At 36.1% G+C, this 10,904-nt stretch overlaps 1 protein-coding gene across 1 annotated transcript; it reads right to left on the reverse strand.

Moving 5' to 3' along the window:
• Positions 1 to 1,242: 1,242 nt before the first annotated feature.
• On the reverse strand, positions 1,243 to 9,154 carry FGB (fibrinogen beta chain). The gene is made up of 9 exons (XM_039219134.1): positions 9,050 to 9,154; positions 8,815 to 8,835; positions 6,257 to 6,445; positions 5,615 to 5,798; positions 4,437 to 4,664; positions 3,777 to 3,890; positions 3,035 to 3,160; positions 2,259 to 2,544; positions 1,243 to 1,647 (listed from the first exon to the last, which is right to left on the reverse strand). The coding sequence occupies exons 1-9, from the start codon at positions 9,119 to 9,121 to the stop codon at positions 1,416 to 1,418; spliced, it is 1,452 nt and encodes a 483-aa protein (XP_039075065.1). The 5' UTR covers positions 9,122 to 9,154; the 3' UTR covers positions 1,243 to 1,415.
• Positions 9,155 to 10,904: the final 1,750 nt, after the last annotated feature.

Here is a 10,904-nt window from a genome sequence, read left to right on the forward strand (position 1 = left end):
AGTGAGGTTTAAAAACCAAACAGTAATTTGTCAGTCAGTGTTGGGAGAACTATGCTATTAGCAATGGAAACATCATATAAAAGGGCCTGCTGACCTTTGGAATTCTGGAAAATTCACCATGACAAGAACGTAGATGTGTAGTGAAGGGGGCAGGAGAAGTTGCTGGGACCAAGTAGCAAACTATTTTCACTCCAAATCAAAGAATTGGATTTTAACATTTGGATAACACAAAGCTGACATGAAGCAGGGAGGTAACTTCATCAGAATTTTCTATTTTTAGGGTACAATATGTGATGGCAGAGTAACAGATAGAGTATAGGTAGGGGTGAGACAACTTATGGCAAAGAAGCCAGGTAAAAGTTGAAATTGGATTTGATGAGGAATCAGGAATGGGACAGTATTTCTATGATAAAAGTTAATAACCTCTGCTTAGATGCGAAGGTTAAGAGCTGAGCTATGGGACAATAAGTTTCTGTGAAAATCAGTGGCAATGACGCTACATTAGGGAAGGAGAGTCTAGGGGCATAGGGTTGCCCAGGGCAGTGAAATGATGGGAGAACAGAGACTAAAGGCAGAGACTAAAGGCAATATTGAGTTGACAGACTCATATCTTGGGGAGAAATACAAAGAACAGAAAACCCACTTCTACTTTAGTTCTGGTGTTACCATGTAAAAAACCAAAGATCCAATTGAGGTCAGTAGGTGTAATTTCCAGGGGCAATAGGCAACCACTGCTTCCTACCCCACTCTGCCTCCCAAAAAATAAATGGTGAAGTCCGGACCCTCATTGTCCTCTTGGGATCATTGATCCCGAAGTCTAGCTAAGTGGCAGGCTAGTGGTTTTCCCATGGAGCAGAGTGAGATTTTGAATCTTCCTATGTTCAGCGCCAGTTTACTAGCTACTTAACATCTCTTTTCTTCCAAGTTCAAAGCCTAACTCATTGATCATGTAGATTACAAAATAAGAATACTTTGATTTATTTGCAACAATGATTACTTTAATTAATAAGTCTTCTCGAAAGTTTTTTTTGGTGACAGATCTTATATAAATAAATAGTATTAAAGTGGGCTTTTGGACATAAGTTTTTAGTTTGCCTAACAGTTTTTCTACAACAAGGATAGAAAAGTCCTCTTCCTAATTTGAAACTCCTCACAATCAACTGCAATTGAAATTATGAACAGTGTCCACAATGGCCATTTCAGTTACTTCTCGGTGAGAAATACAAATGAAGGATACAAAAATAACTCATGTGCTATTTTTAATGTCATTTAGCCTAAATACTTTTACCCCAAAAGTCACACTCACAACCTTTTGATAGCTTTAGAGGGATATAATGTGTGAAAGAATATTCCAATGACATAATATACAAAAACGTTATTACATATAGAAGAATAAAAATCTATGTTTGGGGGGGTTATTGCTGTGGGAAGAAGGGTCTGATCTTCATAGACATCTTCTTCATTGAATACCAGGACCCCTTCCAGTTCATCCATACCACTCCGTCATCTGTGCCGTGTTTTGCCATGTCCCAGCTGTAATGTCCACCCCAGTAGTATCTGCCATTTGGATTGGCTGCGTGGCATCTATTATACCACCATCCGCCACCATCCTCTTTAGAACACTGTTTTCTGGGATCTGCAGTTATCCTGCAAGAAAATGTTTGGGGTTATTAAAACCACAGTGCCATTAAGTTAATTCTTTGCAAAGTACCCTCAGAAGAGTGCTATGTTCAGTGATCTTTCATGTTACGCTCTGGTTCTAGAAGTAGTCACACTAATACACAAAATGTCTTCCCTGCTCTATTACAAGAAAGGGAAAGAACTGGGCCTATGTGACAAGTTCATCTGTATTTGTTTCTTTAAACTGACATGACAGCTTTCAGCTCCCTTAGTATTAGAGAACCCTGGAAAACAAAATGGAGGTTCAATATACAGATTAGAATATATAGATACAGGAATGTATCTAAACACTCACTACTCAGAAGAGAACATGCTCTAGTTCCAGTTTCATATTTCATAGTTGTATAACTTTGGGTAAGTTACTTAGCCTCTCTAAACTTCATCAGTAAAGTGAGAATAATAATGGCAACCTGCTAGTGGAAATGTTTTAGAATGGTATATAAAGAGTCTAGTACAGTGGCTAACACACAGCAAGCCCCCAAGAAATGATAGATATTAATAACACGAGCTGTCATTAATTATTCTAACAACAACATCATAGTGGCTTTTAAAGCAGGAGGGAAAAACACAATACATACCAGCCATCATTGTCCCTGTCGTATGTGCTGAAGTACATGCCGTTGTGAATGGTCATGGTCTGGTTCTCTCCCACCAGTTGAGAAGCACCTTCTATGAGGGCATTGCCAGCTGTTCCCTTATATTTGCTCACTGAGAGCTGGTATTTGTTGGCCTCGCTCTGTACAGTGAATCCTCCATAGAGTGCCTTCACCTTGTCTCCTTTCCAGTCCTCCATTTCAATCAAAAGTTCTGTGGGTCCCAGGTTGGTAAGCTGGCTAATTTTATCATTTCCAAGCCAATACTCACCTAAAGGAAGAATGAAGTAAAGTCTCAACAAAAATAAAACGGTTGGAAATGAAAAGCTGTCTTTCGGGGTGCTTGGGTGACTCAGTTGGTTAAGTGCCGGATTCTTGATTAGACTCAGGTCGTGATCTCACGGTTGGTGAGACTGAGACCCAGGTCAGGCAGGCTGTGAGCTGACACCATGGAGCCTGCTTGGGATTCTCTCTACCTCGCTCTGCCCCTCCCCGATGTGTGTGTGTGTGTGCGCATGTACATGTGTGCACATGTGCGCGCACACACACACACTCTCTCTCTTTCAAAATAAACATTTAAAAAATAAAATAAAAACTTCCTTTCTTCCCTTATCTTTAGCTTTCACATTCTTTTCGTAAGCTCTTTTTGACCTCCTAAACCTCTTAAAAACAGACTCCCAATGCTATGTTTGTTTAACGGGGGAAAAAAAAAACCCTTTTTTTTTAAACAGGTTGATTTTATTTGGTATTCCTAGTTTTACCTGGTAGACCACAATATTTTTTCCCATCTGCGTTAGTTGCAATATTTCCAAATCCTTGTTTATATGGTTCCCATGTCCTGCCAAAGTCAACACTACCATCTTGACGATTCTGAATTACTGTCCATCCTTTGGTTGAAAAAAGCAAAAATAGCATATATTAACCGACAATAATCTCACTTTGAGGAGAAGGTCTAAATTTCTCATCTATTTATGTCCAGCTATGTTTAGTGCTTCAAAATGTGTACAATAAGGCAATAAATATGAATGGAAAATTGAAATCTTTGGAGACTACAAGTGCTTTATCTTATTCCAAATTGTGAATCACAGATATTTTATAACCTTTAAAATATCAGTATAAATTCCAAATCAAATGGATCATTGTTAGTTATGTCAAAGATAGGGTTTATTTCTTGGCATTCTTTTTTTTTTTTTTTTACAAATAGTTTATTGTCAAATTAGTTTCCACATAACACCCAGTGCTCATCCCCACAAGTGCCCTCCTCCATGCCCATCCCTCCTCCCCCCCATCCANCCCATCCATCAGTCCTCAGTTTTTGTCAGCATTCAAAAGTCTCTCATGGTTTGCCTCTTTCCCTTTCCCCCACCATTTCCCCCCTTCTTCTCCCCCTTGTTCCTCAGTTAAGTTCCTCCTAATCCTCCTATATGTGCAAACATATTTCTTGGCATTCTATGGCATCAAAATAATTACAGCATAATAGGTCGACTACCACCAAGTACTTACCTCCGTTCTCTGTGGTCATGTCACAATATACTCTGTATGGCTTGATCGAATTGTGAGGCTGAATGAGATACATTTCAGATGTTTCACCTCCATTCCTGATGATTTCCTCACATTCTGCAAACATAAAATAACATACTGTATTCAGGGAACTACAACATAATTTCTTGATCTTTGGTCATCAATTGTATAAGACAACTGATTACATAAGTTACTGAGGAATGCTTTATTTCAGACACTTGAAAAGAAGTTATAGAAACTCAGTCACCCTTGAAACATCAGTTTTGAGTTCTAGGGAGTGAAAAAATGTTCTAGGGAGTGATAAAAGTCCTTCTCCACCTTTCATGTCCTAGGATATCCAGAACCTTCCAGAACGCATTGGTATGGAGAAACAACCACATCCACCTATCTTTCTTCCATCTATCCAAGCAAGCATGTCCATTAGTCAAGTGGAGCTACCACCATCATTACACTATGTCCTCTTCATCAAAAATTGGTGACTGCATTAGGCTAAGTCAGAACACAGCATGGTAGGGAGATCCTCATGATGTGCCCTAATGTCATTAGGATTTGCTGGGGAAGAACCACTAAGCTTTTTAAAGTTATCTTATAGAATGTTTGTTCTTCTGGAACCCTCTAGAAATATGTTTATTAACTAGTTACCTTTGCCAGATACCACAGGAATATTGCAACTGACTGTGCACGGGGTGCGGCAGTATTCTATCTGAGCTGAGACATCCGTTTCTAACTTTTGTATTTTGCTTCTCAAGTTTTCCAGAATTGAACGGAGCACTCGAAGGTTAATTGGGATATTGCTGTTCACAGTCTCATCTATATATAGTCGTTGCTTTTCCAGCTCTGAGGAGTACTCATTTATTGCATTTTCATTATCTAAAAAATGAAATTACGTAGGAATAATTAGCATTTTCTTCTGATGAAAAAGCTAGGCATATTCATCCATACAGTTGTAATTTTGATTTTCTGAGAATAAATAATAGATGAAGAGCTACTGTCAGGAAATCATGAAATGCAGTTGTACTTAAGGGAAAATATTTGGCCCATGACATATACAAATTAATATAAAGTCTAGCTGCTATACTAGTAATTTACCTTAGGTGTAAGCTAAAGATTATGCCTAATAATAAATACAGTAGGTTCTTTATTTCCTTGGTGAGGAAAAGAGGAGAAAGCAGTATTAGACCTTCCATCTCACAACTTCAACATCGTATGGATTGGATACACTTGATTTACTTATCCATCTCATAGAAGTATACTAGAGCCTTGAAATTTACAAGAGGAATGTCATGATACCTTTGAAAAATGTCCAAATTTAGATAAGCTACTCACTGACATGCCTATGCCAGGATTACGCAGTAGCTTATTCCTACCACCCGGCCAAGAGCACTCAAGGTTCAGATCTCAAACACTCAATCAATATTCAAAGATTTGGTAGCCTTACCGGCAATACAACTGAGTATGCCATAGATCACCCTCATATATTCAAAACCTGAAGTATTAAATCTATAAGTGCTAAATTATGCCCAGAGTATAGCCTTCTGATTCACAAATTTCTTCCAGAATAAAAATCAGGACTCAGAGTGATTTTTTTTCACAGGAAATGATTCTAGCTGAGAATAAGTGCTGAATCCTACTTATATGACAAGTGGCAAGTAAAGGGGCCTACGTGAGAACCCTAGGGTGTTTGGGCTCATACTGAAAGCAGTAGAATGCTACTTAAGTTAACCTACAAATGTTCATCTTCTCAGATTCATGCAGTTCCATGGCAGTCAAACAAATTCCAATTTTAGAGCAGAATCAAACATAAAACACAGGATGCCTACCTTTTATTTGTTTCTGCCTTTTTTTCCACATGTCTTTTAGCAGAGTTATATACTGAAAGGTATTAGAAGAGGACTGGGACACAGACTCTAAATTATTATTTAACTCCTCTACACTTTTTCTGATTGGTCTTTCCTGTTTTACCAAAGTATCTTGCAGCTGACATCCTGTAGGACACAACACTCCCTGCAAACAAAGAAAACAGCAGGCATTAGATAGAGGAGTCAGATTACAGGTATTTGTGAAAATACCACACAGTGGAAACTCAATGATATCTGTTGCAATTTGATTTTCTGTTATGTAAGTCCAGAAATTCTAGAGCCATCATCATAGTCCTTTGAAGATTAAAATTAGTGCTTACCACAGAATAAGTAAGTAGGGCTGTGAAAATGTTACCACCTGAACAAATAAGGTGGGCAAAATACAAAACTAAAAACAACACCCACGTATCCTCATTTGCAATCTCAGGTCCAAACTAAAGGAGACTAGAAAGGGACCCTTATCCCAAGGCCCAGTAAGTTTTGTAGTTACTTCCAAAATAAAATAATAATAATGGGGGTCAAGGCAACATTAAGAAACCATGATGAACATAGGCTTTCTCTGCATGGGAGACCTATCGTGACAAGAAACATCGATGCACTCACCAGGTCTGGGTCAGCATGAAGACAGCCCCCAGCATCAGGGGCTTTTCTTTCTATTTTCTTTTGGCTGGCCGCTGCTTTGGCTGGTCGGGCCCGATAGCCACCTCCGGTAATGGGAGGTGGGACAGGTCTCAGGCTGGGAGCCTCTTCCTTCTTGCTGAGGGGTCGATGACCACGGACACCCACCACACCCTTTGGGGAACCAGGCAGAAATAAATGTAAAGTGTTATCAAAGATTTAAGATGTAACTATTCCAATACGGTCATTTCATAATTTAGGTTATCATGTAATTAATGGTTTCTTTAAGGTCCATCAGCTGGTTAGTGGCTTAGTAAATCAATAGGCTGCTTAGGTCTCTTCAGGAATGATAGAAAAACTGCGCGAAGAGTTATTATACCTGAGGGAATTTTTAAAAAGAGGCCTGAAGGTAAAGCTGTGTCAGATAATGAAGAGTGATGACCTCAGATTCCTGAAACCCATACATTGGAATACATAAAATAGTAAGAAATCTTCACTGTCAGGATGAATTTTCTCAAGCCATTTGGATTACTAAATTCCTGTAATCATTGTTAATAATTTTCATACTTTCAATTTTTATGAATTAGATGATTAATTTGCCTAACTCTTATATAACAATATTTAAGAGGCAACACAGATTTTTCAAAAAGTGAAATTTACTTGGGATTTATTCATAATAGACGATCTTTGAGGCTAACATGTCTGAAGAGGAATAAGGTCCTCTGGAGCCTGACTGCTTGGGTTCAAATCTTAACCCTACCACTTACTAGCTATCCAATCTTGGGCAAGTTATTTTTTCTGTGCTCTGGTTTTCTTATCTGTAAAATAGGGATAATAATAGTATCTGCTGTCCAAGATGATTGTAAGGGTTAAATGACGTTGCATCTGACACCCTTCAAAGAGTTCCTAACACATAGCAAGTACTCATTACTTCTATTGCAAACACACAGTGGATACTAGAGTTTAAATGGCTTCTCCTACATTATTTCCAATCTTAATCTTATCTTATATAGACAAAATTATTTCTTAAGCCATTCTCATGAAATTCCTATACAATTTCTTTATCAAACAACATAATTTTCTCATATTTAAAACAATTCTCAAGGCATGTGGCTAAAATTATTTACTAACTTAAAGACTATTACCTTACAACATAATGAGGTGGAAAATATGCACCGCAATATAAAAGCGTTTGCTTGGATTAACTAAATTGTCGTGTGGCCTTTGTTAGCGGTTACACTTTGGGGGGCTTAATTACAAATTAACAAATGAATACATTTGAAGAAAAGACTAAGCTCTCCAGCTATTTGGTGAGCCTTGAAATCATGCAATGACTCTATTTCAAATTTTGCTGTCATTTATTCATTAAGTTACAATAATATTTAACATTAAGTGAGAGTGTGCTAGGCTTTAAACCCAGACAGGTTGGCTCCAAATCCCCCTGCATAATCATCATTGTATCAGAGTATGTGTGATTGCAATAAATAATAATATGTGAGGATTTAGGGAAAATATACATATTTCATGAGGTAGGTCCCAGAGCTGGTGTGTTCTGCCAGGAATATTATGAAATGTGATTCAACTGTTTGTTACAAATCATATTATAACAGAAGAAAAATATTTCTTTCTATTTCAGAGTGCCATTGGAGAGATAGCATTGATGGTTTAGCTTTACTAGAGAAAAGGAATTAAAAATATTTAAAGAAATTATATTGATATTGAGGTTCATGAAGATCACTCAGTGAAATAACTAAAACTAGAAAATCCACTTTGGAGCTTAAACTGGTAAACTATCTCTGTAAGGATTAGCTGGTGAGTAGAAATGTAAAAGTCCTTAGTCAGGTTATTTACAAAAGCTTACTCTTATACATTCTTTACATTCTTCTTAGCTAATGCAATTAACCAGACAACTACCTATTTTTCTGTATAGTTTGATAATTAAAACAATTTAGGTTCAAATTCAACAAATGTTCCAAATGAATCCCTTCCTTTAAGTATTATTGTACACTCTTATTTCTAGTGTGACATACTATGTGGTACACAAGAAATTTGACCATGATTTATTTGAGAATAAAATTAAAATTCTTTAAGTAGTTATCTCACTAAATGCATTTCTGCATTTTTGTTACTTTCGAACCAAGAGAAATAAAATAGCAGAGTTAGTAATTGAGGAAAAACTGTTCTATGAATGAATAAATTATACTGAGCTACGTGTTTCATAACTATTAGTAATAACAATAAAGACTACTTATGATTCAGCTTTGTATATTTGAAAAAAACAATTATTTCATTTTCTATCAGTGCACTTGATCTATTCTGCCTTTAGATATCTAATTTTCATTCAGAAGTCGCCAGTAGTTTCAGGAGCTATACATTACTTTCCATCTCCAAAGAGTAAGCTACCACAGCTCTTACCTTTTAAAATACTGCTTTTTCATTTTTTCATAGTCTGCAAAATTTGTCCTCATAATTGTAATAACATACTGCTAGAACTAAATGAAAATCACAGTATTCAGGATAACAAGTGAGAAAAACAATCTTACCCCAGCTCTATCTTCGTCTCCCTGAAAAAATATAGATAAACAAGAAAACAAAAATTATTACTTTGTTTTTATATGAGCAACAGTATGTAACATTCTTTAAATAAAATGGGTCCCACTTCAATTTCATAACTAAAATCAATGCTAATTTCATTAAGATAAATATTCACATATGATTATATTGTTATATTTTATATTAATAATACTAGGAATAATATAATAAATTTTAAATAGTCACCTCATCATAGTCAACCAAAGCTTGTGACTTAATAATAAAAGCACACAGTAGTAGCAGTAATAGATTCTTCATGGTTTTAAACTTTTGGAAGCTCCAAGAAATTGTCCTTTGCTTCTGGACTTAACTGAGAGATCTTCAATCCTATATATAGCTAAGGTCTTTGTTAGGTAGGACTTTAGAAATGGTTACCTTCCTTGGTTAATATTTAATTTTTTGGTTCACTTGTTGGCTGAACCATTTTATCACTTAAGCAACATCTTCCCAGCAAGACTTATTTACTTGTCATACAACTATTCTCCATCGGCTGAATTTAGAAACACCAGGGTTCTTCAATTCATTTAATTAGACAACACGAGGGAAAATTAGGACATTCCTGAAAGAGATGTGTATCACCTTTCCTGTAAGTTGATGTACATGCTGCAGAGGTTCACAAAGAGTGTGTGAAGAAATAAGTAATTTTAATCCAAGCACAAAACTTTGGACCTACTCACAAGGAACCCAGTAAAACTGCGATTTCTCTAAAAGTATAGCACAAATGTTTATGCTTTGAGGCAATCATGTAATTAAGTTTTAAAAGAGGCCAATACATTAAGAATAATAGTATATTACCGTGTGTTTATCCTTTCTTTCAGATGTTAATCAAAATAGGAATATTACAACTCATGCCTTATGCTCTGATAGACATATATCAAAAAGAAAATATCATCTTCTCTTTTTGCTCTCATCTCTTTCTACATTTTGTCTTTTATTAATATAAATTAAACTGTTCACAAAATTCAAACCACTGTTAAAATAATAAAGATTCCTAAATCAAAGCATTATTATTGTGATTGGATACATAAGTAACACTTTATTTTATTTTTATAGTACATTACATATTTTTATTATATATTGTATTGTTTATAAAAACAATGCTATTTTGCAATTAGTGAAGCCTTTCTATATCTATTTCAAATAGCAGCTCAAATACTAAATGTGGTCCATTTGCTTTCATTACTTTCTGTAAGCCACCAAATCCATGTCTCCTATCTTTCTATTTATTTGTTGCAATCAGGATTAGCAATTCTTACAAGAATCAATGGGGAACTCAAAGTCAACAACACAAATCCCAGGAAGTGTGTTGCTTTATGGTACTGTGTGTGTGTGTGTGTGTGTGTGTGTGTGTGTGGCATGGAAAGTGAAACATTCTCAAGATATTTAAAAAATAATTTTATTTGAAAGATAGCAAGTTATCCAGGTTTAGATCAGGAGAGTATATTTGTAGTTGAAGTATAGTTGATACAAAATATTATATTAGTTTCTGGTGTACAACATAGTGATTCTACAATTCTGTATCTTAGGAAATACCACGGTAGTCACCCGTCACTGTAGGATTTATTACAATATTACTGACTCTATTCCCTATGCTGTACTTTTCATCCCCATGACTTATTTAGTTTATAAAGCAAGTTTGGGGAATCCTGGGTGGCTTAGTTGTTTAAGTGTCCAACTTTGGCTCAGGTCATGATCTCACGGTTCATGAGTTCAAGCTCTGTGTTAGGCTCTGTTCTGACAGCTCAGAGCCTGGAGCCTGCCTCAGATTCTGTGTCTCCCTCTCTCTCTGCCCCTCCCCCACTCATTCTCAGTCTCTCTCAGAAAAATAAATAAACATTAAAAAGATTATAGTGCAAGTTTGTACCTTTTAATTCCTTCACCTATAAATCATGCTTGGAAGCAGATTCTTGGTAATGTCATGAGATCCACTAAATTATTTCCTTCTCTTGGTTGCATAGGTTACATTCCCAAATTTCTTTAAACTCAAATTTATAGAAGCTAAGTATTGAGTTTAAATTAAGTAAAGTACTTCATTGGATTT

Source organism: Hyaena hyaena, unplaced genomic scaffold, assembly GCF_003009895.1.
Source record: "Hyaena hyaena isolate Hyena2069 unplaced genomic scaffold, ASM300989v1 scaffold_795, whole genome shotgun sequence".
Classification (NCBI taxonomy): domain Eukaryota; kingdom Metazoa; phylum Chordata; class Mammalia; order Carnivora; family Hyaenidae; genus Hyaena; species Hyaena hyaena.

Excerpts from the sequence above, each read along its gene's own strand:
- FGB (XM_039219134.1), bottom strand. The coding sequence starts at position 9,121 with ATGAAGAATCTATTACTGCTACTACTGTGTGCTTTTATTATTAAGTCA. Across the intron at positions 8,836-9,049 it reads CTTTGGTTGACTATGATGAG|GGAGACGAAGATAGAGCTGG; the intron begins GTGACTATTTAA and ends ATATTTTTTCAG. Across the intron at positions 3,891-4,436 it reads TCCTGTGGTATCTGGCAAAG|AATGTGAGGAAATCATCAGG; the intron begins GTAACTAGTTAA and ends TTATGTTTGCAG.